General features: G+C 53.0%; 8 protein-coding genes across 8 annotated transcripts; 4 read left to right on the top strand and 4 right to left on the bottom strand.

Moving 5' to 3' along the window:
- Positions 1 to 1,307: 1,307 nt before the first annotated feature.
- AYO20_04717 (hypothetical protein) lies at positions 1,308 to 5,616 on the top strand (the record flags this gene model as incomplete). Its single annotated transcript, XM_022643012.1, has 2 exons — positions 1,308 to 1,310; positions 1,363 to 5,616. 2 exons carry the CDS (start codon positions 1,308 to 1,310, stop codon positions 5,614 to 5,616), a joined length of 4,257 nt encoding a protein of 1,418 aa, XP_022501067.1.
- A 667-nt stretch (positions 5,617 to 6,283) lies between these two features.
- AYO20_04716 (hypothetical protein) lies at positions 6,284 to 9,031 on the top strand (the record flags this gene model as incomplete). The annotated part of the gene is made up of 2 exons (XM_022643011.1): positions 6,284 to 7,823; positions 7,944 to 9,031. The coding sequence occupies 2 exons, from the start codon at positions 6,284 to 6,286 to the stop codon at positions 9,029 to 9,031; spliced, it is 2,628 nt and encodes an 875-aa protein (XP_022501066.1).
- Positions 9,032 to 9,711: 680 nt separating this feature from the next.
- On the bottom strand, positions 9,712 to 11,449 carry AYO20_04715 (hypothetical protein; the record flags this gene model as incomplete). Its single annotated transcript, XM_022643010.1, has 3 exons — positions 9,712 to 11,153; positions 11,211 to 11,268; positions 11,327 to 11,449. The coding sequence occupies 3 exons, from the start codon at positions 11,447 to 11,449 to the stop codon at positions 9,712 to 9,714; spliced, it is 1,623 nt and encodes a 540-aa protein (XP_022501065.1).
- An 822-nt stretch (positions 11,450 to 12,271) lies between these two features.
- Positions 12,272 to 12,856, bottom strand: AYO20_04714 (hypothetical protein; the record flags this gene model as incomplete). Its single annotated transcript, XM_022643009.1, has 1 exon — positions 12,272 to 12,856. The coding sequence occupies one exon, from the start codon at positions 12,854 to 12,856 to the stop codon at positions 12,272 to 12,274; it is 585 nt and encodes a 194-aa protein (XP_022501064.1).
- A 644-nt stretch (positions 12,857 to 13,500) lies between these two features.
- AYO20_04713 (hypothetical protein) lies at positions 13,501 to 14,364 on the top strand (the record flags this gene model as incomplete). Its single annotated transcript, XM_022643008.1, has 1 exon — positions 13,501 to 14,364. One exon carries the CDS (start codon positions 13,501 to 13,503, stop codon positions 14,362 to 14,364), a length of 864 nt encoding a protein of 287 aa, XP_022501063.1.
- A 215-nt stretch (positions 14,365 to 14,579) lies between these two features.
- On the bottom strand, positions 14,580 to 19,274 carry AYO20_04712 (hypothetical protein; the record flags this gene model as incomplete). The annotated part of the gene is made up of 4 exons (XM_022643007.1): positions 14,580 to 15,476; positions 15,546 to 18,285; positions 18,402 to 18,456; positions 18,512 to 19,274. The coding sequence occupies 4 exons, from the start codon at positions 19,272 to 19,274 to the stop codon at positions 14,580 to 14,582; spliced, it is 4,455 nt and encodes a 1,484-aa protein (XP_022501062.1).
- A 1,278-nt stretch (positions 19,275 to 20,552) lies between these two features.
- Positions 20,553 to 24,712, top strand: AYO20_04711 (hypothetical protein; the record flags this gene model as incomplete). The annotated part of the gene is made up of 8 exons (XM_022643006.1): positions 20,553 to 20,654; positions 20,702 to 20,864; positions 21,363 to 23,479; positions 23,785 to 23,879; positions 23,949 to 24,063; positions 24,236 to 24,301; positions 24,384 to 24,506; positions 24,569 to 24,712. 8 exons carry the CDS (start codon positions 20,553 to 20,555, stop codon positions 24,710 to 24,712), a joined length of 2,925 nt encoding a protein of 974 aa, XP_022501061.1.
- A 685-nt stretch (positions 24,713 to 25,397) lies between these two features.
- Positions 25,398 to 27,059, bottom strand: AYO20_04710 (hypothetical protein; the record flags this gene model as incomplete). The annotated part of the gene is made up of 1 exon (XM_022643005.1): positions 25,398 to 27,059. One exon carries the CDS (start codon positions 27,057 to 27,059, stop codon positions 25,398 to 25,400), a length of 1,662 nt encoding a protein of 553 aa, XP_022501060.1.
- Positions 27,060 to 27,407: the final 348 nt, after the last annotated feature.

Raw genomic sequence — 27,407 nt, 5'->3', positions numbered from 1 at the left:
AGATGGGACTATAACCTGCCCAGTTGTCGCACGTATGTGGCTATCTGATCCAAGGCTATACCGGACAAGTATAGGATGAGGACACAGAGTAAAGTCAGAGTAGTCGCAGGGAGTGGGGAAAGAAGGCCAGCGACGGTGAGGATTTGTTTACAAAGTACGAGGTAGACCTTGGATTGCTTCTTGCGGGCTGGCAGAATATAGAATTGCCTGCTCACCGCCTTTGGCTGCGGGTCTTTTGGTGAGGGATAAATACTCGACCGTAGAAATGTCACATGTTGAGTACGGGGAATCTTGAGGACCACCAGCTGCGCAAATGTCGGTTAGGCTCGGGGCAAAAAATCTGATAGGCACCGAGCACCCCCAAGCACCAGCACACACCAGCGAGGGAATAAGACTCGCTAGGCGCTACTAGGCACTACTAGGCACTACTAGGCCTTCTCCAGGTCATGATCGGCCTGGCTCCGGGGGACCATCTAGAGTGATTTTTTCCTCGGGTCCAACGCTTTCCAACGCCTCCTCACGCCTCATGGCTCGCTCACTCACACCTCCATGCTTGATTCTCACAACGCCTCTTCCCCCATTATCCAACGGCTCTATGCGTCACGCATAAAAAAAATATTCCAAGATTCCAAAGCAAGCAAAAGTCCTTGCAGCGTCTCATCCTGCCACCTACGCAGTCATCGCCCAATCTCTCTTTTCATCCCAGAAAATTTTCACCCTACTACCCTCACACCCTCACCCTACCTGCTTTTGACCGGATCACCCATGCTCCACCATCACCGTCATTAAAAAGCCTCGCCTCAAAAGTCCCCTCCGGCGGGCCTCCTCCCCATACCAAATGCTGCTGATAACGTGGTCGCTGTTATCAGCAAACGTGGCCACCTGATCTCAAGTTTGTCGAGTCTCTTCGAATTATAACCGGGAATCCTTCCACTTCCTCCGGGTTCATTTTGAAGATACCTCCAAAAAACTAAACGTGTCTAATGAGAGGCTCGTTTGCGCCAGTGTCTGTATCGCATCCTCATCGCCACAGGTTCTTTTCCAAGGTGTGTATGCATTTCTTTCTCTTGTGTCGCAGCCATTCTGCCTTGTGCCATGTTATCCGTCTCAAGGCTGGGTTTCCGGCCTGTTATTTCCCCTTAGGCTATATCTCTTAGTGGTGCTTCTTCGGTGTCTGGCTTCAGATCAATTGGTGTACATGCGATTTAACCTTTCTGCTTTTGTTTTGGCTATGGGTTGCTCAGCTAGCGGCTCCATTCCAGATTTTGACCATCATGACTCCTTGACAATTGCTGAGCTGGCTAACTATGGTCTGTAGGGGAGGATTCGTGTCGTATGTCGAAGGAAAATGACACTCCCCAGGAAGGCTCTGCCCCTCCCAACGCGAGAGAGTCTAGGAGGTTGTCACTCTGGCACATGACGATATCTTCTCATACTTCTCCTAGCCCCGACAGTGCTGTTCAAGCAGGACGAGGTTCCGAGAAAGCGATACCTGATGCAACGCCTCTGAACTTGAGAGATGTCCTCAAGGATGGATCGTCAATTGGGGATGCACCAGAAGAGGCACGTTCTTGGCTTGTTGGCTTTGGAGATCTCAAGCCAGGCACAGAAGTCTCGCGCAGATTTCTGGACCTGCGGGAGGACCGGAACGGCGATCAAGGTGCTGCAACGTTACTATCCTTGTTGATCCAATGGGCACCTCTGTGGTCGCACAAGGCAGAGAAGGCCCGAAGGGAGAACAAGAACTCGAAGTCCGGATCGTCCAAAGAGCAGAAAAACCTTGATTGGTTGCTTCAATACATCTGCGACTACCTGAAGTTGGGTCACTCGGATTTTGATCCTCTGGAGCTATCCCGCGCTGTGGATACCATCACTGCTCTCTGCCTCAATAGTAGCCGCCAAAGCGACATCAATGGAGGCATCAGTATCCTTTACACCATAATGTCCCGTTTTGAGTATCCGAAAAGTGGCCTTCATCAGACTCTTGTGGTTTTGTGTGCTTCTGCTGCAAACCTGCCAGAGGCCCCTGACCACCTGTTTGACTGCGCTCGGATATTGGCTGCTGGTGATCTGCAACAAGACTTCATCAGCACACTCTACGCCTTTGTGAGGACTCCCAGTCTGAGTAACAACGGCAAAAATCTCGCATATGCCCGCGGAGCTACGCGACTCTTGCGGAACCTTATCGACGAGCAAGACAACGGAGGTATCTTCATCCTCTCCTTGGGAGGCTTTTTAGAGGAATTGCACTTTGCTGCGGAACAAGGCGTCTTCCGGTTTGGCCATGATATCCTCAGCTCCTTGCATGGAATTCTTTCAAGCAATCGCCCAAAGTCCGAAATCGCTGGCATTGACTTTACCAAGGTCGTGGACATTATCATGCTCTGCCTGAAAATGACGCCGTCAGGTCAACCGCAAGCAAATGTCCTTCGGGTTACTTCGCCACGCATCAACCCTCAAGAGGAGGACAAGGATCGTCAATACGAACGCCACTTTCGAGACCGAGAAGCCATGGCCAAAACGCTGTCCCATGACTTCATGAAGTTATGGGATTTGCTGTCCCCCTCGGATCGGGTGACTGTCCATGAGCTCTTCCTGATGTTTCCACAATATGCTAGTCAGGCTCAGTTGACCATGACTCTGGATTACGCCAGGGACAAATATTTGTCATCTGAGGACTGTACCGTCAGAGCCCAATACTCGGATCGAATCTACACTGATATCGTTCTGAATCACTCCCTTCCCCCGGTCTGCCGTTTAAAGGGTATCGAAGTCCTTGTCCAGGCTAACAACTCGGCTGTCAATGCATCTTCCGAACCCAGCACAGAGTCTCATGATGCATACACATGGATTCTGGACAGGTTGCTCAGGCAAATTGACGTTGAGCGCGATACCCAAGTCTTCGAGACGCTACTCAAATCACTGGACTACATGGCTTCGAATTATAAGGAGGCTGCAAAGGATCAGGCTGCTATCATCCGCACGATAGAGAAACTACGCACACTGATCATGGAGGGTCCTGCAGGGGTTGCTTTCGACGATGATCTAGCAATTTTGGCGACAAAGGTTCTTGTGACCATTTTCTGTTACAGTATTCACACCGATGCTAGAGCAGCTGCCAATGCCTTTGAGGTCCTGCTTGAAGCAGCCAGTTCGCGCTGCAAATCCCGACCAGCTCGTCTCGTCTCGAAACGCCTCATTTTTAGAGTGCGAGCTGATGATGCAGGTTTCATTTACATCAGCCCTGCAAGCGAAAGCCAACACATTGCCAGTGCTCTTGTGCGCACGAGGGAATCGGCCGAAGTATTCAACTCCGACTTTCCTGCTTCACAAAGACATTCGGCCAGCAGCAGCAGCCTATCGACCAAAGCTGATATTGGTGACCCGTTGTGGATGTACCCAGATACTGAAAATGTCTCTTATCCCTTTGCAGGGCGAGTATCCGGTGGTCTTAATGTCGACAAAGACGCCTATCCTCAGGTGCAAGCCGAACTTGATATGGATACATGGCTAATGAGCATCATTCGATGCCTGCAAGCTGATCAAGATTGGGAGACTTACGGCTACACCGTTGTCCACGTTGCGGCTCAATTGAGCAACATCGCCCTCTTCCTCAACTCGATCCAAACCGTCATCAAACTACGGCAAGTCTTGTGTGAACAGATTGTCAACAACACTTTCCGAGAGCCACCAGCCTCGACTGGACTGAAGAGGTCGGACGTCGCCTTGTGTCTGTTCAACATCTTAGTTCAGCTGATCCCTTACGCTACAATGAAATCCGAGGCCATTCAGAAAGGGTTTGGAGACGACCTGGTTCGAGCATTTCTTTCTGGCATTGGCGGAGCTTGGGAAGGCACATCACGAGGTTGCATTCATGCACTGTCCCTCTGCAGCCTTGAAATCCCTTCGTCAGTCGCAACGTTGTATCCTACCATGATTGATAAGATGTCAAAGAATATGACACAGACTCATCTCACCACACATATCCTAGAATTCCTCATCCAGGTCGCGCTCTTGCCAGAAATGCACTCCAACCTCAACCCAGACGAGATCCAAATGATCTTTGGGATCTGCATCCAATTCCTGGAGAAGACGAGGGAGCAACAGTATTCGTCAGTAACTTCACCTCCTGGCAGAATGAACCCAGCGTCAAGGCACAGTGGAATGAATTTTCGTCGGCCACCATATCGAGCGATTATGTTGAGTGACATTGGTTTACCTCAATATGCTGCAGCATTGGCTTATCATAACATGATCTTTTGGTTCTTGTCCCTTAGGCTCGATATCAGGGCGAAGTATGTACCATGGATTATCCCGAGACTCGTGTGGAAGAATGCACGTGGGGAAGAGACTATCGACGAGCAGAGCCAGGTTCTGATCGACATGATGCAGAGGACAGCATTCTCCGACCTTGGAGAAACTTCACCAGACCACAACTTTGCAGGTCCGGAGGATGGACCAGTGTCATCCGCCTCGTGGATGGTTGGTCTCAGTATCGTGACGGCGCAGACGGCAGGTCATACTGGGAAGACGCAGATAACCAAGCGCCAGGCTTCGGGTACCACATATGCAAGGTATCAACCACTGACCGCTCCATTTCCTTCACACCATCGACCGGGCCACACTGAAATCCGACACCAAGAAGCCACAACTGAAATTCTCCCTCCGCACATCATCCTCCAGATGGTCGCCAGTGCGGCTACAACCACTGCAGCCGATCAACCACTGCTCCTACCTCAGGATGACCTTGTTCAACGGGCGCTTGAGAGCTTCGATCGCATTCCAACCGTTACTAGCCACAAGATTGGGGTGCTTTACATCGGGCCCGGGCAGACTGCTGAGTCTGAATACCTTGCAAACACGAGTGGGAGTCCCGACTTTGACCGTCTGCTCGATGGTCTGGGGTACGTGGTATCACTTGAGCCGCCGCTCAACTTCAATCCCCAAGGCCTAGAATTCCCGCGAGACGGCACGCATAGTATAGCATGGAGGGACCGAGTGGAAGAGATTATCTACCACATTCCGGTTATGATGCCAACAGATCTCGAAGACGATCCCCAATGTATCACCAAGAAGTCGCACGTCGGCAACTGTCACGTCAACATCGTCTTCAACCGATCTGGAGTTGAATGGGACTTCAACAACTTCAAGTCGCAGCTGAATTATGTGAACATTGTGATCCGACCTGCTTGCCGTGGCCGAGAAACCCCAGATGCGGATTTCATGCCGGGTTTTTACTGGGTTTGCGTGGTTACAAGAGACGATTTACCAAATATATCACCAGCAGCCGATCCCAAGATCATCTCTGCTGCGCAGCTTGGGCCTTTTGTGCGAACACTGGCGTTGAATTCCAACATGTTTTGCCAGACGTGGAACACCAAAGACGATGACCTGGAGTTTCCCAGCGCTTGGAGAGCCAGGTTTCAACAGATCAAAAGACTCAAAGAGCGCGTGATGAGTAAATCAGGTGACAAGCACTCGACGTCAGCTGCCCCAGCCGCCGCGAGCAGCACCGGCATTGCGTCGGCCTCATCAAATGGTAGAAGGACCCCAGTACTACGGGAGAGGGACGGTGCTCTAGCTTCCCAGCTAGACTTCAGTTCGTGGACCATCTAATGAATTGTGCGAGAGACGACAGGAAAATGGCAAAGGGCGGAATCGCAAGCATGGTGTTTGATGGGAACAAAAGGATGGGACAGTCTATGTATGCTGAGCACAAGGCTGGGAATGGTGAAAATGTACCCTGCGAGTGTTCCCTCACTTGTATGACTTTCATTTTATGGATTGTAATTTGTATAGCAAAAGTTCTTTTGATTTCGCAAGACTTGGAGAGAACAAGCTGCACGTGGTTGAGCTCTGCTTCGTACGAGTACTTTGTAGGTGCAGCCACTCAGGGTCCCTCTAATTGTGTGCCTGGAACTGCTGACTAGGCGTGCTAGGGAAGCTCCAGCAATGACGACATCTATCTGGGCTTCCCTATTATCTAAGTGGTACCTAAGAAATAGGCTGCGGGGTTACCGACTGGCCTGGTTGGCGCGCTCAAGTCCCCCTCCGCCCCCTCTCCCTCGCCCCTCGCCGCCTCTCATGCGCCAGCACCGACGTCAGCTGTTGCTCCCAGGCATCCGGAATTCAAACACACCAACTGCACCGCCACCTGTTGACCATTCCCAAATACCAAACACACTTTATCTTGCCATCGGACGTCGTGGCATCCCTCTCCAATCTTGCATTGGAATATGCAAGCGGACGCTGACCAAAATCAATCGTACCAGAGACAAGCATCATGACTCTGGGGTCATCCTCCCGACCAGAAGTGCCTTCGCCTTCAGCATCATTCTACGATCTCTCGGACGACGAAGAAGGTGGCTACAACACAATCGCCCATGCCTCGGCCACAAAGGGCGTGAAATTGCTCTTCTCCAAAAGCAAGGTCTATGTGCACCCGACCCCTTCGGCCAAAGACAACATCCCGGGCTTCATCGCCCTGGTCCAGCAGAGGTCGCCTGCGCGGTCCGACGACAGTCAACGACCCACCTCCTCCGAATCCTCGTCCAAGAAGAAAACAAATGCCTCGTCATATCTTTTGGCCTGGGTCCCAGAGGCGTCTTTGGCTCAAGATGATCTAAGCATCTATGTGAAGGTGGACATGAAGGACGGCGAATCTCCTCCTAGACAAAGCTACTTGGTCCCTCCGCTCCCTCTTGCGACTACCTTTGACGAGTCCCCCGTTGGACCATATGCATTCTCCCTGCCTCTCTCCAGCATATACTCCATCCACGTCCGTCCACCCAGTCTAGGCTGGTGGTATGGAAGTATAGTTATCAACACCCGCGCCGGCTCGAGCTTACCGGCTTTGTTTTTCCATGACTCGGAATGCGAAAGCACAATACTGCAGAAGAAAAAAAGAGCAGAGTCATTTGACCCGTTTGGAGAAACCGGTGACCTATTTTGGGGCGGTGACGAGGTACTCCGGTGGCTGAAGAGATACGTCCCTGTGGAAAGGAGCACGGCAGAGCCATCGATATACCTCATCGACCCGTTTGAAGAAGATCGTGTTGGCTTCGGCCAAAGCCGCAAATCGCTCGAAAAAACAAGACGAAAGAGTGAAGCATCAACGTCCGAGAAGCCTGAGCAGAAGAAACCATCAGGTCCAGGGATGGATCCTTTCACAAAGGCACTTAAAGAAACTCGATGGAAGATCTTGGAACAACTGTCCAAAGTCACTACGTTTACTCGACGAACCGCCGAGGATCTTGCTAACAACAAGAGCCTCCCTCCTCAAGTGCGGCGGCTCATTCAGAACCCCGAGATCCAGACTCTGCAGGATGAATTTGACAGCGCAAAGTTATACCTGGCACGATGGGCCATGAGCATTGCAGAACAGAGCGAGCGAGAGAAGAGGCAGAGAATATGGACTGCCCGAGATGTGCTGGACTCGGAAGAAACCAGCGTGGGAGATTTCGAAATTTTGGACATGGAGGCTGCTCGAATGACCTTGGCTGACAGCAAGAGACGCCCGGTCGACATGAAAGAATGGAGCTCCTTTTTCGATTCGAAAGGCAAGTTGCAAGTCATGGTGGACGAGGTCAAGGAACGCATCTTCCACGGCGGCCTCGACGCTGAGGATGGTGTACGCAAAGAGGCATGGCCTTTTCTTCTGGGCCTGTACGAGTGGGACAGTACAGAGGAGGAGCGGCATGCTCTCATGAACAGGAAACGAGACGAATACATTCAGCTGAAAGGTGCTTGGTGGGATAGAATGATCGACGGCGACGCAACTCCCGAACAGGAGGAATGGTGGAAGGAGCAGAAAGTCCGAATTGGTAAGTCTGAATACTGCCCAAGCCCTTGTTTCTTCCTACTTACGACCTCAACTGACCTGGCGGCGCGACATGTAGAAAAGGATGTGCACCGTACCGATCGTCACATCCCCCTCTTCGCAGGTGAAGATATCCCTCACCCAGACCCAACCTCGCCCTTCTTCAATCCCAATGGACCTGGAACAAATGTCCACATGGAACAACTAAAAGATATGCTTCTGACCTATCTGGAATACGACACGCCTCCCTCCACCACGACCTCCAACTCTCAACAGCCCTCTTCCTCTTCGCAGCCACGGCGCTACCGGACCCAAAATCCACACCCCCAGAACCTGGGTTATGTCCAAGGCATGTCCGATCTCCTCTCACCTCTTTACGCCGTCTTTCAAGACGATGCCGTTGCATTCTGGGCTTTTGTGCAGTTCATGCGCCGGATGTCACGCAACTTTGTCCGCTCACAGGTGGGAATGCGCGCACAACTCAATACCCTCGACCAACTAGTCCAACTTCTCGATCCGAAATTATACCTCCATCTTCAATCGGCCGACTCCACAAACTTTTTCTTCTTCTTTAGAATGTTGCTTGTTTGGTTCAAGAGAGAGTTTGAGTGGTCCGACACGCTAAGGCTTTGGGAGTCGCTGTGGACCGACTATTACTCGTCTCAATTCCACCTTTTTATTGCAATGGCGATCCTTGAAAAGCACCGGGATGTGATCATGGACCATCTGAAGCACTTTGACGAAGTGCTGAAATACATCAATGAATTGAGCGGGACGATTGAGCTTCAAGATACCCTATGGAGAGCCGAGGGGCTATTCAAGAGATTCGAGAAGACGGTCGAGACCATTGATCGGAAAGACACCTTTCCGCTCCCAAATGCCGGTCAACGCGAAGCGGACCTGCGACAGAGGAAACCAGGCCAAGCTACAAGTGCTGGGGAGCAGCAGAGGGATCCAGCCGCTACAGCGTCAGGTAGTGGTACCGGCACCGCATCGAGCTCATCCACGCGGCCACCAACACAGGGCCGAAATCCACCTTCCAGTCCAGCCAGACGCGGACCTGCAAAAGGAAAAGAAATCGAAGAAGCCAAAGAGAGAGTCATCACACCGGAGCTACGCCTCCTCCTCAGCCGGAAGATCGTCACGTTAGAAGGCGAGGACGCCACCAGGGACACGGAAAGGACGACGAGGCCGAGTGGGCTGAAAGACTGAAGCCCGGCGCGCTTCTGAGATGTATTCGTATAACGTTTTGTTCGGAGTTTAGGGATAATTGCCTCGCTTTGCTCCGCTAGGGACTTTCTGGATCCCTCGTATTCTCTCTACAAGTTAAAACGAGGGGAGTGAAAATGGGGTGTAACGCACGGTTGCTCATGATGGGATGGATGGGCATTTTGCGGAACAATATATATATTTTTATTTTTCTTTCATGATTCAATGTACCTGCAAATGGAAGCCACGGGCATTTTTGCCATGCTCTGCCATGCTATCAATCAACGGAAATGACATCCTCTCAATCCCGCATGCTGCATCTCGCATCTCGCATATCACATCATGTGCAAACACCGTGCGGTCTCTTTCCTTGGTCTACCGTCTGGCTGTGCTTTGGTGTCACCAGCGCTGGCTTCGTGGATGGGCTCAGTCTACTCGTACAGAGCACAGTCCTCGATCTGGAAGTAAGGGGTATGGTAGCCTGCAAGTCGACCCTCGACGCGCACAACAAAGGAGTTGCACTGGTGGGCACTCGGCACTAGGTAGAGTGATCCGTGTTTGATAAAGAAACCGTGCCTCAATCCCCCATTTATTGGCTTTGTAAGATGGCTAGGTTTATGTGGGGGCCCTGAAGATCCCTCAGCCAACTGGTCCCGCGTCCCGGCGTTCCGTGTGTCGTTTGCCTACAGGTTGAAACGGTGCTTGATCAATTCAATCTTGTGCTCCAGGAGGGCTCTGTCAAAGTCGACGTCCGTGGGCAGATAGACGTTGCCGAGATAATTGTCGTACTTGTCAAAGGGGCATGGGTCCTCGGTCGCGGTCGTTCCTTTGGCTGAGCTGGGCCCAATGTACGGGCAGAGATGGTCTGCGAGCAGGGTCGTGACCTTGATCATTCCGGATCGGTTGAGCACAGACGATGATGGTGGTGATGATAACTGCTCGGACGAGTTCGAACTGGCCAGGCCACTGTCGAAGTCCGTCGCCACGTTGAGCCACCCGCTCGTGTCGATCCAGAATGTCGATTTGTCCCCTTGGCTTTGTAGCGTTGAGACGACCTGCGCGACGGCATAGGAGATGACCCGGTCAAGCTTGAGTTTCCTGGTGACCGGGTACCGCAGTGCAGAGAATGGCGCGAGGAGGAAGATGGAGAGTGTAGATGGTGCCGAGTTGTAGATGTAGCTGCCGTCGTTGTCGTCGTCCTCCAAGTCGCTGGTAGGCCCTGTTGCCGCAGGATTAAATGGATACGCGTTAGTACGGATCGCTTGGATCAAATTGACGTAGGCATCGATGAACTCGTTGGTGAACTTGGCCAGAGCATGCTTGCTGACGGGTTTCCCGGTGGCAAGTGAAGAGAAGAATGCGCCGAAATCCACAGAGCCGAGCTGGAGGAGGAGCACTGAAGGACGGTACAGCTTGAAATTCCAAGGACGCGAAAAAGCCTTTGTTCCCAGAGGGCCAGCACGGAAGAATTGATCCCTGAGGGTCAATCCCGACTCTCCTGTTGGCAGCAAGCCAATTCCCCCCGTGTCTAAGACGACTGCGTCGAGTCCGTTGTACCAGTTGTCTACTCCTTTGTCCACATCACTCCCACTTATCGGCGGCAGGTGATTCATGACTGAGAGAGAACCATCTGACGTGACTATCTCGACCACTTTTCTCGATCGTCGGCGCATATATTCTCCATTCAATGAGGTTCTGTCGAGGTGGTCTTCACGAAGGGGGAGAAGTCTCGGTAGCGAAGAGGTCTCTGCCAAGGTTGACGACACTGTGCCGGCCTCTGCGGGCGCGGCTTTGTCGAGCCAAATTCCTTCAAACTCGAGTGCTCCATTGGTACCATGCGGACCTCCCATGTGTGTGAGCTTGACTCTGTACGTCTTTTGCGGATCAAGATGCTTTGTAACCGAGACCACCATCCCCGCCGCTTCGACCCAATAGGTATTGTGGCCTTCGATCAACACCACGAGGTGTACGGGGTCTGAGGCTCTGGCACTGATGGATCGAAATTCGGAGTGGTGGATGTCCCTTGCTTCCAAACGCTCAGGCTGTTGTTTGGAGGCGGAGTTGAGATTGTTGAGAGAGAGGGAAAGGCCGGTAGTGTTTGCTATCACCATCTCGACGTACGAGCCTGCTCGCATAGTCAGTGAGGGGTTCAAACGTTCTGTACATTGGCTCCTCGACTAACCTGGAAATGCCGCATCCCGACGGAGTTGGTTGGAAGTGGGCATCCACCGTCCAACATACTATCAAGCGCGTTCAGTCTTCAGGGGTAAAGGGGTAGGAGTGGTAGTGTGGCCCTACGTGCATGTGAGGAGAACTAGCGGGTATGAAGACATGTTCCTTCTCCATCAGTTTCCGCAGCAGTTGCTTGAGAGAGACCCAGGTCTCAATGCTGGAAATCGTGAATGAGGGCGAGACAGGCATGGCGAATACATGGACGAGACAGAGGATCAACACAGGAGAGAATACGAACAGGCACAATAGACCAACCTTGATGAGGTGTGAGCCAAACATCTTGCTCTTTGCAATGGAATGTGTCCCCATGGTGTCCGGTTGATGTGTCAATTGGAGGGAGAGAAGGTGAAGTTCTCTGCAGTATTCATTCACCGAGTGCCTTGACCCGTGATCGTGGGTCCAGTACCAGTGGTTGGTCTGGCAGATCCGCAGAATTAATCACATATATTTTAAACCCGCAATTTCCTGTCATAATTCTCATGTCTATCCCGGGTTCTGACCTCTGATGGCTAACACCGATTGTTAGTCAAACGAGCTAGTCAGGGCGTGAGGGTGTGGCCACCAGGCATGAGACAGCTTCTCTTGGGAGTTACGAGAATCCTAGAAGGTAACTGCCCTGGCCCTGTAAGCTACCCATCGAGGTAGCCCAGTTAACACTGCTTAACTGGGGGTTCCGCGTCCAAAAACGGCTTCCCTAAGCGTGGGTTGTTCGAGGCCGGAGAGAACCTGACGAAACGACGGTATAAAAAAACCCTCCTATACAACTGGAAGGTTTCCCTCGACCTGAACCTCAACTCCCACCGGGGAGTTGGGCTTCGGGTTAGAGTTTTTGCATTTTGAACAGGCGAAGTCCTTTTTGTTTTGTAAACAAAAAGTGATCCGTGTGCTTTCGAACACAAGGCTGAGGAGTAAGCGTGTGTGAGTGCGCGAGGCTGAGAACCCCGCCAAGACAGGCTGCGTGCCATGGGACAGAAAGAAGAACGTGCGCAGTGAGTGAACTTGTTGTGTCACTCATCCTCTTGGCCTTTCACTGGTCTCTGGTTGATGCAATTGCGCTCGACCCTCAAATTCGTCACCCAGACCCTCCTCATCTGATCCATCGTCTCTGTCTTCGGTGCATTCTTCCTCCTGATCACCCTGCCTCTCCTCTGCCAGCCGTCGGTACTTCCTGCGCTTCTTCTTGTCGGCGCTCCTCTTCTTGCGCTGCTTGTGCTCCACCACTTTGGCTGCCCGGCTCTCCTCACCCTTTTGCAACATTTCCACCTTCTCTGCGAGAATCCTCTTTGCAATGTTGTGGTTTTGACTTCTGCTGCGGGTTGCTTGACACTTTACCACAATGCCCGTTGGAATGTGTGTCAATTGAGCGGCCGAATTGGTCTTGTTGATCTTCTGGCCCCCGGGTCCAGTGCCTTTGACATAGGTGTGCTTGATGTCGGCGTCAGGTAAGGTCGGGCGCGGTGGAAGGTGGTTGCTCGACTTGTGAGCTCGGCTGCTGAAGGTGCTGAAGGAGGTGGAAAGTGTCTTGATGAATGGTTTGGTCTCAGGTCCGAATGCTGTACGGGGATACAGCCGCCTCAGCTGGCGGCACACAAGCATCGCTTACATGATCGACTGCAAGGAAGCAGAGCTGCTTGCTGTATGCGAAGGATCAGCAAAGACTATGGTGACGAGAGCAGCTTGAGAAGCTATGAGGTACTCTGTAGCATTATTGAGCCTCAACCTTGAGCGTATCATACTTGGAAAGGCAGCTTAGCCGGTTGGAAGGGAGTTGAGGGGATGTTTCCGAACCCATCAGGAGTACAAAAGCCCCACGTCCGGTACAAGGTACAAAGGTCAACCAGTCGTCACGTGATAGTCAGCATTGATGGGACCAGCCAAAAGCCTCCAGCGCATCTTCGTATCACTCCATTGTCAGCCTCTTTGAAACCACCCACCCACCTATCATCTTATGTCTGCTTCCCGTGTTCAGCCTCATGTACGGTGCGTGTCTTGTGCGTTATCGAGATGCAATGCATGGAACTCCGAAGCTGAGCTGGGCAATTGCCAGCCCGCCAGCCCGCCTTAAGGAGAACTCGCTCGCTTGACGATCGTCCGTGATATCATAAAACTACTTTGTCCGTGCTGTGGTCGATACCCGAGACCAGTGAGTGAGTGCTAAAGTTTTCTGTCCTACTCTCGTCTCTGTCCCTCTCTTTCCCTCGCAGTCCCTCTGGTTCCCTCATGTGCGGGTCTCTAGCTCCATGACCTCCCCATCAGGCCGCCTGCAGGGCCGTGTGGCCATCGTCACCGGCTCCAGCTCTGGACTTGGACAGGCCATCTGCCTCGCCCTCGCCGCGGAGGGCGCTTCGGTTTTCTGTATTGACCTGTACCCGACGCCGCGCAACGCCATCAACCCCTCGACCCAACGCGCCGATGACTTCCACAACCGCGTCACGGGCCAGCCAGGGACGCATGAGCGCATCCGCCACATGGGCGGCGAGGCCACGTACCACAAGGCCGACGTGACGCGGGGGCGGGACGTGGAACTGGCCATCCGGGCGTGCGTGCAGCGGTACAAGAGGGTGGACATCATGGTGAACAACGCGGGCGTGAGCGTCGAGAGCACCCACGTCCGCGCCCTGCGGTGCCACGAGACCAGCGAGGAGGACTACGACAAGACCATGGCCATCAACGCCAAGGGCATGTTCCTCGGCTGCAAGTACGCCCTCAAGCAGATGCTGGACGGCCAGCCCCAGATCTACCCGGCCAGGGGGTGGATCGTCAACACCGCCTCCGTACAGGGCCTGGTCCCCTACTACGGCACGCCCTCGTACTGCGCCTCCAAGGGCGCCGCCGTCATGCTCACCAAGCAGATCGCCCTGGACTACGCCGCCGACCTGATTCACTGCAACGCCCTCTGCCCGGGCTTTTTGGAGACCACCATGACCCAGAACCTCGAGGCCCAGCCGCACGAACTGCGCGACATTGAGGGGAAACACCCCTTTGGCCAGAAACTCGGCAAGGTCGAGGACGTGGCCAGGGCGGCCGTGTTTCTGGCGAGCGATGATGCCGGTTGGATCACGGGAGTGCCCTTGCCTGTTGATGGGGGTTACTTACTGAGATGACCATATGCGTGTGAGAGAGAGATAGTTTGGGAGGAGGGAATATGGTGGAAATACCCACCATCCTTTGATGTCAGGAAACAGAACACGGGTTTTCTCTGGATACATCCAATTAGCATGTATGTAGTTTCTGCCCAAATAGTAAAGTCAAGAAGAATTTGTTTCAGGATTGACGGAGCAAGAACAGCCTGGAAGCCAACCATGGTACTGTAACCAAACTACGCTTCCTGAGCCGCCTCAATCTTCAACCACATATCCAACCACGCCCTGCCCTCCTCACGCACCTCACCGGGCTTCTGATAAGACCTCTCCAGCGTGGCCAACACCCTCTCCCTCAGAATCTTGACCGCCATCAACTCCCGCCAGCGACGGACGGAGAGCCTGATCTTCCCACCATCCAGTACCAACACGCCGGCGAAGAATTTGATTTCGGCTTCCGCGCCTATGAGGATGGCAAGCGCCGACTCGGGGATCGCGGACGTTTCAAAGACGTTGAGCGAGCCGCTGCGCGGGTTTTGCATGGCTTCGTAGAAGGAGAGCCAGCGGGGCGGTTTGGACGAGGAGGATGACGACGACGACGGGTGATTGACGGAGCGCGAGGTCAGCGAGACAATCTGGTTCGTGTAGACGTTCCGCCAGCCTTTGCCTTCGCGCATGAGAACTCGGGGGTACAGCGCCGTGGCGACGATGGCGTTGAGGGCACGGTCGGGTATCACCGGCAGGTTGTAGCGTGGAGGGATGATGACAGAGTGCGACGCAAGACCGCCGCCGCCTCGTCCACCAGAAGAAGACTGCGCTCGGGCACGGTTCAAAGCTGCTCGTTCCTCCGGGTCTAGCTTCACCAGCCCCGCGTCAACGAGGTACACGAGCAGCTGGATCTTTTGCGCCTCGACTTGCACCATCGTCTGGTCGCTGATGTGGTTCTTGCGGCAGAACTCCTGCGCCGATCGCGCCGCTTTCGCCTTCTTCCAGCTTTCGTACGCGTTCAGGGAGGAGAGCAGGTCCGAGTCTCCTCTACTGAACGTGCGTCTTGCATCGGTCTGCGACCCGGATGTCGGGGCCGACAGAAACGGTGATTTGGAAGTCAGGAGAGATATGATGGCTAATACAGGATCCTTTTGTGCACACAAGTCAGAGAAAATATATCAAGCAGAAGTCACGCAAATCTCCAATATGGAACTCACCAGACACTGGAAAATGACTCCCAAGATCGCCAGCTTCGCCAACAACACCTCCAGGGGCAATCTCGCAATCTGCTGGCCCAGCGGCGTGAGCGCCTCGTTCTTCGCCAATGCGCCGGCGTCCTTCAGCTTGTCAATCGCTCTGAGCACGTTCTTCCTCAAAGGCGGCTCGATTGCTGCGTTGAGAGTCTCTTCGATCGACCCGAGGTTCCACACCTTGATTCGCAGAATCGGATCCTGCAGACTCAGCCGCAGCATTTCGGGCACTTGCTGCTCCAGCATCAGGTTGTCGTAACGATGCTTGGTGACGAGGTGGAAGCAAAGGCCCTCCTGGACACGCGCGGCGCGACCTCTCCGCTGGCGCGCAGAAGACCGAGAAATGAATCCCTCTGTCAGCCGCGAGAGCTGGCGGCGTTCGTCGAAGCGCATGATTTTCTCCTTGCACGTGTCGATCACGGCCGTCACGTCTGGAATGGTTATCCCAGTCTCGGCAATGTTGGTCGCGATCACGATCTTTCTTTGTCCCTTTGGCGGGCGTTCGAACGCTCGCTCGAGCTCTTCGGTCGAGAAGGTCGAATGTAAGAGATGCACGATCCAGCCTCTGCCAAAGGTGTCCATTGAGAGGAGGAGGTTGTGCAAACGCCGCATCTCGCCAATACCCGGCATGAAGATGAGTATTGCGGTACTGTATTTCGCGTAACGTGGTTTGCTGGCGATGCAAGCGGCGAGTTTTGCGATGAGGCCGTAGTCAATGTGATATTCATCCATATTGGAAATGGTCTGCTGGGTTTTGTTGCTGTATTTCTCTGGCTCAGCAATAACGGGTCGCCCTTTTTCGCTCACGTAGGCTTCATTCAAGTCTCGCTCCTCCTCCTGGATCGTCAGGTCCTTTTCTTTCACGCCAGTCATGTCATTCGTGGCTTCGACCGCGTCTTCCAGAAACCCGACTTCAACTGGAAACGTCCTTCCAGGCAAGTCCAAGACCGGAGCGCCGCCAAAGTAGTCCGAGAACTTTTTCGCGTCCACCGTGGCCGACATGAGGACGATCTTCAACGTGCTGCGGCGCTTCTGCAACTTCTGCAACGCGATGAACAGCAAGTCCAGATCCATCGTACGTTCATGAACTTCGTCGAGGATGAGGCAGTCCAGCTCATTAAGGTCTGGAGAGTCTTCCAACATTCTCAGAAGGACGCCAGTCGTCGCATAGGTGATGCGAGTGGTACTGCTAGTCTTGCTCTCTAACCGAATGGCGTAGCCGACAAGCGATCGGTTCGTGCCAATGTCATTCCGGCTCTCTCCCAGTTCCTGGGAAACACGTCTGGCAAGAGAGATGGCCGAGATCCTCCTTGGCTGCGTGACAAGAATGCGATAGTCTTGGGCGCCGCCGAACGCTTGCTCCAAAAGCAGTACCGGAATGCCAGACGATTTGCCCGCTCCCGTCTCTGCGCAGATGACACTGACGGGATTTTCAGCAATGCAAGAGAGGATTCGGTCTTTGTAGTGATGAACAGGAAGCTGTTGACGGACTTGGAGCATTTCCTGAAAGGACGGACGAGAAATTCTGCTATTCCATTCCTTGGAGACCTGGTCGGGGCTCCAGCTCACAGTAAAAGGTGCTCGAGCTCGGCGGGGAGCACCGGCAATGCTGTGAGATTCGGATGGATCTTGACTCGGGGGCGTGGCTTGTTGTCGCCTCAGCTCGTTCTGTGTTTTAGAGATTAGGGCTCTCAGCCTCCGCAACGCTCCCTTTCGTTCTTCATTTACAATCGCTTCTTTGGCATCGCCCAAGTCTTTCACCACATCTCTCCAGACGGTCGGCAGACGGCCCACTGACTTATGCTCGCTTGCACCCAGTGTTGACACCAGGAACAGGCCGATGGTACAGATATAAGCCTCTGATTGGGTAGTATCGGCGGCTGCAACCCTCGTCATCTCCAGTACCCAAAGACGTTCATCAACTTGAGCAGAGACTTCAGGCGGCAATGCTGTGATCGTGTGAGCCTCAGCCAGGGTATCTGCAGTCCAATATATCTCCAATTTGTGACGTGCAGAGTATGAGGTTCGTTGCACAATTCTGACTTGTATTCGACATCTCGAATCACGTCCTTTGCAGACTTCATCCAGTAGTCTTTTTGGTGAAAGACCCGACCATTTGCCGAACTCTAGGAGTCTTATGGGGTCTTCAGATGCTGGTTGGTTATGTTCAGAGGCATTTGGGTCTTCAGATTCTCCGAACATGCCGCCCAGAAGGGCATCTTCATCTTCGGCAGCAGCTAGGACATCGTCCTCTGAAACGGGCCCTTTGTTCGCTGTATCATCGTCAATGTTGTGCTGGATAGTGGCTTGCTTCTCCTCCCGCCGTTTTCTAGCAGTAGCTCGCATGAGCTCTTGACGTGTTATCAGGAGTTCAGCGAAGACCGTGTCCCACGCAGTTTGCGCCTCTTGTTTATCAAAAAGCGGATCACGGTGCAGCTGTTCCAATTTGCGGTGCAGTTTAGCAATTCGTCTTTCCTTCGTTGTCCCGGACTTTTTGGCATCGCTGGCATCATCATTCTGAGCCTTCCAAAGCAAACGTTGAATTCGGATAGCTTTCTCCGTTAGCTTCGCGGGATCGTCGTCTTCGTCGGATTCCGAGCTGACCAGGCTCGACGATGAGTCTTCCGCTTCGGAAACCTGTGCGGGTGTAGATGCCGGGCTTTGTCTACTTTGATTTGCGGTCGGCGGTTCTGTGTCCTTGTCAGTCCTGTTGGCACATGGAGGTCAAAGTCGCGAAAAGCATAGATCGGCGCTTCACTGAGAGCAAGGACATCCGACCTGAGATGAGGATACGGTGGCAAGGTCTCGCGACATCACATATACTTGGGCCGGGCAGGGAATATGGAGGCGACGTCCTTGGGCTGCCTTTGTTGACATTCTAAGACAGGAAGGGCAGTTGGACAAGTTCGAGTACCAGGCCCTTTCTTACTCACCAGATGTTACCTGGAGAGGGGTGCTAGTACCGCTCACTCCAGTCATTGTGCCTGTGGTTTGTTCATAGTTTATGAGTTCGCCCTCTGGCATTTTGCAGGCATACCATTGCAATGCCTCAGGCAGACCAGGCAGGGAATCGGTGGCCGATTTCAGCTGTCTCAGCAGGGCAAGTTCAGTGATATGGGCAAGTGCTTCAGAGACTCTTGGGAATTTCAATGACACCAGGACCCTCTCCAGAGTCCACAGGTCGAGCAAAAGCTTCTCCTCATCGACAGCAGTCTCAACACTCCTGGATGTTGACGGCCCACAGCTCGTATCACGAGCGTCCATATCAATGAGATTCTCAATGGTCTCTTCCAGCAGCCAGGTATATGTTGATAATTTCTGCGACTGCGGACGTAATTGACGCCGTTCGGTTTCTAGCCTGGCTACTTGACGTCGAGCATCGGCAACGCATCGTGTAGCATACTTGGCGAGCAGTGATTCCAGCTCAGAGTCTTCCAGATGAGCTTCAAACTCGTCGGCAGTCATATCTTGAATCTTTAGACCTTGTTCAGCGTGTTCGCCATCTTTCGAAGTCACGACCTTGTCCTTGCCAGGTGCTGTGATTTTAGTCCCGGTATCTGTACTCGTGCCAGCCGCACTGGCATCGCCCAGGGCCTCATCGGGCTGGTCAACGGTCTTGGACTTTGAAGGTACAGAAGTCGTAGCAAAGCCTCGAGCAGGGTTCGCTGTGGGCTTCTTTTTCTTCTTTGGAGCCATTGTTTAAGAGGGCGCAACAGAGGATCGATAAATTGCCAAATGGCTGAGGGTGAGCAGAAAAAGACCTTGTATGCCTGAACCCTTTTGCTTCGCTGTTGGCTTTTTATTGATCGAGACTGAGTTGATGTCTGCGTGACTGACGAAGAATGAGGAATATCGCGCCAAGGCAATATCGCTAATATATCCTAGAGGCTAGGCTATTTTGGGAATCAAGTGATATTGGGGAATAATGATTTTCCATGCCGAGCCTCAGCCTCGCCTGATTAACTCTCCCCGTATTTGACGTGTCACAGTGTTTCCCCAAGGGGCTCCCTCTGTGGATTAACATTGACCTAGCTATCAGCTGTCAGGTCAAGCATGACTCCGAACATCCATGTCCTCTATCATCAAAAATCATGCCAAATGTGCTTCGCTGGGCTCGGAGATCGCTTCTGGTTCACCCTCCTCTGTGAGGTAAGTTCCCTCGTCTGGCCCGAACTTTGCTTCCGACGCGAAAATTGAGGAGGACAATCATGCTTGGTATTCCCAGACAGCTTCTTTCCTGTTCGAATTGGGGATGTCTTTCGTTCAAAGTATCGTGTTCTGGGGAAGCTTGGGTATGGACCCTACTCTATAGTGTGTCTCTGCCGGGGTCGAGTGCAAGTCAAGCCTTATTAACTAGGTTCTCAAAGGCTAATAAGATTGAAAATCCATCTAGCGGTCATCAATACGTCGCCATGAAAGTCTATGAGCGGGATTCAAGCAGGGTCGAAGAGAACTTATTGAAGTATATCGTCATGTCAATTCTACAACCACCGACCACGTGGGATCTACTTTGGTGCGTACCGCCCTGGACAACTTTGAGATCATTCAACCATAGGGTCGCTATCTGTGTCTCATTCATGAACCTCTCGGAATGAGTCTAGCAGGACTGAGAGCAAGAGCTCGGCAACGCAAGTTCCCGGTGGACCTTTTGAAGCCTACGTTGATTCACATCTTCCTCGTTCTTGACTTCTGACATTCGGAAGCCAATGTCATCCATACCGGTGCGTCTATCTCTACTCTTCTCATCTTTTAAAACCTCTCCTCATCTTCTGCAGATATCCAAGAAAGGAATATCATGCTCTCAATCGAAGACAAAACTATTCTATCAAGCTTCAAGAGGACGAGTTAGAACATCCAAGCCCGCCAAAGATCGACGGCGAGAGGACCATTTACAGATCGAGAGAACTGCGCACTCCCACAATTCACGGCCGTCCGGTACTATACGACTTTGGTGAGGCACGCATGGGTTCAAAGATGTATCACGAGGACATCCAGCCATATCTATATCGAGCTCCCGAGGTAGTACTTCGGATGAAATTGAATACCAAAGTGGATCTCTGGAGTGTTGGAGTCTTGGTGAGTTTGTGTCAATTGCATAGAACCTACACTAATCAGTTGATCAGAAGTGGGATCTTTTCGAAAACAAGCACCTATTCAGCGCTCAAGATGAGAACGGAAACGATTCACACTTGCATCACTTGGCTGAAATGATCGCCCTTCTTGGCCCGCCGCCAGAGGACTTTTTACAACGGAGCGAATTCACGAAGGAGTTTTTCGGTGATCTGGGTATGTTGATCTACCTCACTGGGCTAAACGGTAGCGTACATTCGATGAGGTCATTGGAAGGGAGCAACTAGCATTCCGACTACATCTCTGGAAGGCTCGTAAGCAAATCTTGATGGAAGCGAAAAAGAATTATTCCTGACTTTCGCGAGGAAGATGCTGCAATGGGCCCCAGAGAGGAGGAGCTCCGCAAAAGAGCTTCTCAATGATCCCTGGTTGCAGTCAGGTTGAGGTCGTGACTGAGAACGTGTCAAATCTGAATGGGATAGACCATAAATATTCGAGTGTGTTATTGCCAACCGTAGCGAGAAGTGGCTGTTTCAAAAGACCGGGACGACAAGATCATTATTGAGATGGAGTCTTTATTTTTCTATATAATAATCTAGGTCAGAGTCGAGATTGACCGAGCTTTGAGCTCAGCCTCGTATTCCATCTGCCTTGCCCTGCAGGTTGCCAAGCCAGCTGAAGGGCAAAATATAACACTAAGAACAACTGGACAAGAAAAGAAAACCAGACAACTTACTGACAAAAGACACCGGGTGGTCAGCGACATCGGCGGCAACATGAACCCACAGGATCTAATGAGCAAGGGGTGGAGCACCGCACAGGGCTCAACTCCAGAGCCCTACAACTATAAACCACTAGAAGAAGAACACCAGGAGTTCCGACTGTTGAAGCTTGTGCCATCTCGAGACCCCAGAGAGCCTCTCAGAGCAACCATCGTGACGGTCCGCCCTGACTGGCGAGCATTGGCCGCTGATCCCGAGCATCAAGGTCCTCGGTGGACGGCATTGTCGTATGTATGGACGGATCCGGACGAGCCTACGGTCATCCTCGATGGACAGGAGCTCAGGGACACGCAGCGGACGGAGGAAATCCTCGTCGGAAATGCCGCCATCAAGATCACGTCGAATCTGTTCCATGCCCTGATGTTGATCCGCGGCTACGAAGAGTTTTGCACCATCTGGGCCGACCAGGTCTGTATTGATCAGTCCAATTTGGTCGAGAGGGCGAGCCAGATCCAGCTTATGCACATGATATTTTCCCTGGCGCAAAACGTGCTGGTGTGGCTGGGCAAAGCACTCAGAGCCTCGAAGACGCAGATGTTTGCACAAATGTTCGCGTGGCTTCACAGTCCCCAGCGCACCGGCCGGATCGAAGATGCACCCTCGTTCGCGCAATTCACGGCCAGGCTGATGGGGGGAGAGCCGGGCTCGTATCCGCCTCCGGACGAGGACCACCACCTTTTCACCAAGCAAATAGCCAAAGATATCTTGGAAGATCCGTGGTTCAGCAGATCCTGGGTGATCCAGGAGGCGGTACACGCCAAAAACCTGCTCGTCTATCTAGGGCCGGTGGTCCTTCCATGGGAAATGTTTGAGGAAGCCATCTTCGGGTTGTCATACTGGAGCATCCCGTGGAGTACGGCAGAGGATTCGGACTTGGCCACGTTTCATCGCGGCGGACTTCAGATGATCAAGAAAACCCGCGAGTGGCAGGAAAGTCGATACAAGGACGAGACGCTTCTCCCGTCGGCTCCCTTGTCCACTTTACTTCAGGGGCTCCGTGGCAGTCGAAGCACAGATGCTCGCGATAAAGTCTACGCCTTCTGGCACATGTCTGACCAGGAATTTCGAACCGAAAAGGGTTGGATACGTCCATTGCCGATCTCCTATGAGAAAGGTACACGGGAGGTCTACGGACGGACTGTGATGTACTGCGTCGATACCGAGCTGAACCTGGACGTGCTCTCCTGCGCTTGCAAGCACGAGGCATCTCGGCAGAATTCCGAGTTTCCCTCGTGGATGCACGACTGGCAAGTCCATCCTGACCAACTCGGGTGTGCGACTGATGTGCATAATATCCTCCCACAGCGCGGATGTGACGCGTACGCCGTCAACAGCGAGAGCCAGAGTGGCAAGATCCCATTCGATGCATGCGCAGGTCGTCTATCCGATTACGGAAGACCGCCCAATGAACCCAAATTCGCCTACAGTGAGGAATTTGACTACATTGGATTGAGGGGAATCGCCTTTGACGAGATCCTGGCGGTGTCTTCAGTGGGACACTCACTCACGGATGTGAGTGCCGAGCAGCAGGAAATGGACTGGGATTCCTGGCGGAGCTTCGCCATGGAAGAAATGCAGGGCGATCTGTACTCCAATACCGAAACCCGTCTCGAAGGCCTTTGCCACGCCCTAACATTCGGCAACGTCAAGATTCCTGGACCCCCTAGCAAAGACCTGGTGCGAGAGTTCGAACTGTGGTGGTCCGCTGGGCGGCCTCTCCAATCTTCAGACTCTGCTCATTCCGCCGATTGGAGCCAAAGGCTACAGACATACAGGGAGTTTATGGACAGCCCATTTCCTCACGGCCTCTACGTCAAAAACAGGAGACTGTTCCGCACCGCCCGAGGCTACATCGGGTCGGCATGCGAACATGTCGCACCAGGAGACACGGTGTGGATTTTGTGGGGTGGCGCATTGCCCTTTCTCTTGCGCAAAGACGAACAGAGGACTGGCTTATACAGTGTCGTCGGAGGGGCCGTTTACATTCATGGAATCATGTTCGGGGAGGCCGTGGCAAAGGCTGAAGAGGAGGGGAGGGAGCAGGAATGGGTATACCTTGGCTAGGCGCCTGATGCCTACCTACATATGTAGATGGCTAGCGAGCGTCGTTCGATCATTAGGGTCTCTCGACAATGAGCGGGGTGCACAATGACATGATGTTTGTTAAGCATATCAAGTTTCCCCTGACCTTTTGGGGGATGTGAACCAATGGACAAGGCAACCAATCAAGTTGCTCCGCTTAACCCGATTTTGACTCTTACTCCATCTTTCACTTTTGATACTCATCCAAACACCCTGGATTCTTGACGAGCACCAGCGATAACACTTCTGGCGCAGACCTCGAATATTTCCAGGCTCGCCAACTCGTCCTGCTCTGTCAACAAAAAGTGTTTCAGGTTCGATATCTACTCCAAATGCTGGCACTGGCGTTGACGGCAGATCTGGAAGGGTACGATTTCCCATACATCCCTACCGAGTATGCAACGTCCTTTTGACACTGATGGCCTTTCAATTGCAGTGTGACCGACCTCGTCCCCTCTGATACAGCCGAATCGCCTTACTACTACACTTTCAAAGTCCAATGTACGTCGTGTCGTGAGATCCATGCGAACTGGGTCGGGGTCAGCCGTCATGTAAGTCCTCCAAGAGTCTGCGCGGGGCTTGTGCGGCTATAATGGTCCATTGTGTGTGGTGCTGCTCTTGATTGTTGTCTCTGTACGACTGTGCCGTGGCCTGGGTTTGTGGCCGAAGTCGTCTTATTGTCCGACCGCCTGGGGTTCATCTGACCTGACACACAAAATACAGGAGATGAACGAACAATCCGGGAGTCGGGGAGAAGCAAACTTTGTCTGGAAATGCAAGAACTGCAAGGTATGTGAAGACGACCACCTCAGCTCACAGGGGCGGCTTCAGGCAATTCTCTACCGAGCTAACAAGGCCCTCTCCCACACAGAGAGAATCAAGCGCCACGATCAAAGCAGCTCCCGCAAAATACGAGCAAAATTCTCCGGCCAAACCAAAGAATATCATAGACATTGATTGTCGAGGTCTGGAATTCACCGACTTCAAGCCAGATGTATGTCGATATACGTGCCCAAGATTCTGACATTGTTCCTCTGGCACTGACACCTGCTGTAGGGGGAGTGGGAGGCTACTGGCATCGAGTCCGGGACCAAGTTTACGGGCATTGACCTGTCGGAGGGGGAGTGGTTTGACTATGACGAGAAGGCCGGCGAGGAAGTCAGCATCAAAGACATCAAGTGGCAGATACGGCGAGCTTGAGGCCCGCGGTTGAGTTGGTCGTCGGAAGCAACAAACATGTCGTTAGAGGCGATTGAGGGGGGAAAATGTGAATGTGACGAGGCTGTAGTCCAGCCTTGTTGTGGCGCAAGGCTGCGACGCGGGGCGAGCAATTGCCCGCTTCCAACCTTCTCACCTTTTCACTCTTCAACCCACCCCCGCCTCGATGACCTGATTTCCTGTCACAGAGACGCCCTTATGCGGTGGTGTACCACACCCGTCAATCCTTCCATCCTTCGATTTCCCTTTCTCAAGTGATACGAAATAGCGTCCATTTCACCTCTCGCCTTACCCACTGCGAATTCTCCTCTCAAATGACCTGCTCTCTAGCCTCCACTTCCGTCGTTACGCAGTCCGCTACCACCTGTGTCCTTGCACCGCCGTCGAAGACCAAAACTTCGGTCCTGCGACGACGCATAAACAGGCAGAATGTCGCGACGGATGAGCTATGATCTCGTACTGGAATTGGTGGTTACAAGAGATGGGGACGCAGCAAATCAGGAGAAGTAGGTCAAGAAAATCAAGTATGCCAGACAGCGACCACATCACTAGTGCAGGCTTATTCCGCCTCAGTTTCAGAACGAGCTGGGATACTTTAAAAACTTAGAGCATGCGAAGGATGTCAAAAAACCATAACTTGCCACAGATAAATGAATACTTTGTGACGCTACAGCCGACACTCTGACCTACGTCCAGTCTTCCCGATAAACTTGTTCAACACATTCTTGGTGATGATTTCGGTACAAGGGTCACGCTTCTTCAACCCCACGACCCATTCCGCCGTGCCCGCGCAAAAGACCTCTCCCTTTTGTCGCGTAAAGGACGCAATCATGCCTGAACCGTACTTGAGATCTTTGAGATACTTGGGCATGTTGGTCGACCCGTCCCTCTGGGGCTTGAAGAGACTTCGCATGAGCTCAATCTTGTCCCTTGTAGGACCACCGATGGGCTCCGAACCATTCCAGCGGTCTTCTTCGCCCAGCACCGCGGGACACATGGCAATGATTTCCAGGGTGGAAGGTACGCCATCTTCAAAGGTAGGGTATGGCAAACCCTGCCGAAAGGTATACTGACAACCGTCGACCTCAAATGCGGCAATGTTCACGGGGTTCCCTCCAAAGGTGTCACCGTAGAACAGCTGCGTGCCCTGAAGCGCCCAGTGGTCTGGCCTATAGACGAGAAACCCTCCCGAAGAGCGCGGAGTAGCGACACCGTACCGCGCATACACACCCGTTAATCCACAGAGTCCGACGGTCTGTGCGGCCGGGCGCTGGATCTCTGGCCATTCCCATGACGTTGTGGTCCGTTGCGGGTTCGCCTTGCTCTCGGGGTCATTGTCGGGAGTTCCATAATAATACTGTGTCTTCAGATCCGACGATAATCGGACCTGTTTGGCAAAATTGCCACCGAAGCGCGCAAAGAAGCCTCCTCGGTCCACAAACTGATCGATTGTGTCACGTTGCTCCCAGGTCCAGTACTCGTCATGACCGACGATCACGGCGCACTGGTAGCCGTGGAGAGGGGTTGCGGTCGGGTCTTGGAGGTCTGTTTGAGTCATGTGGTGAATCCGATACCCAGCAGATTCCGCCCAGAGGACAAAGGGACGCTCGTACGTGGCGTAGCCTGCATCGGCATAATGCCTGCTGTAGCGCCAGTACCACGAATACTCGAGGGAAAGGTACCGGGGCGTCCAATTCACCCCTGGCATGAAGTCGCCGGTGCCTTCTCGAGGTGCATTGTCCGGGATCCGAATCATGCCTCTCGCAATTGGCCGCTGCGTGCTTGACAGTGGCGTGGGAGTGTCGTTTTGATACCCATCTGGCAACCCACGGTAGTGATTGGCGCCGCCCCAGTCGTTATAGGCCAAGACGGTGCACGTCGTGTGGATGAGCACGAAGTCGGCGTCCAAGGGATTCTTTGCTTTGACGATGAAAAACCCCTCGCGCTCGCGTATGCGTCGGTGGCGGTCCGTCGCTCGAATGATGACCACGTAATACCCTGGCGACCAGGTTTCCTCGTCCAGAGGTATCGACAGGGCCTCCGGCCAATTACAGCCAACGGCATAGGCGTCTGAGGGAGTCTCGTGCTGATGTCCCGGCAGGCCTTTCTCGTGGAGTACGGAGCGAGGTGTCACTCCGTCTTTGATGATTTCGATGTCGTATACAGAAGCCGCCGAGTATGTTCTCAGCGAGACGGATTCGTGTTGGTGGTATGAGAACTTGTCGCAATATACCCAAATGTCTAAACTCCCGGGTTCTGCGCCAGGGAATTCAACCAGACCGCCTGGGCGTGACCAGGCATAGTCGGGCTCTGAAGGTGGTCGTGCCATAGTTAGTACTTCTCTCCCGACGAGCCCAGCCTTGTTACCGCAGTCACCCAATAATCAAGGGCACGCGTGGATTGAAGCTGGTATTGAGTAAATCTCTAGCTATTGAGATTTACTTGTATACTACCCAGCAGAAAGAGTACACAGGTCTGCGATGCCACGGATGCACGGCATGGAAGTCATAGTCGCAGTCGTATCCACTTGACAAGGTTGCTGATAAGGACTTTGGACGAGGATCAATGTGTAATGACTCGGTCCATTGTTCAAGCCGTTTCTGGAGCGTCCCCAGTTCAGCGTCCTCACAGGGTTTCCATGTACCCACGTGGGGACCGGGCAGGGCTATTGTCTACC

Source organism: Fonsecaea nubica (assembly GCF_001646965.1).
Source record: "Fonsecaea nubica strain CBS 269.64 chromosome Unknown Scaff25, whole genome shotgun sequence".
Classification (NCBI taxonomy): domain Eukaryota; kingdom Fungi; phylum Ascomycota; class Eurotiomycetes; order Chaetothyriales; family Herpotrichiellaceae; genus Fonsecaea; species Fonsecaea nubica.
The sequence above is the reverse complement of the archived record's forward strand: the minus strand, read 5'-3'. Positions and strand labels throughout refer to the sequence as shown.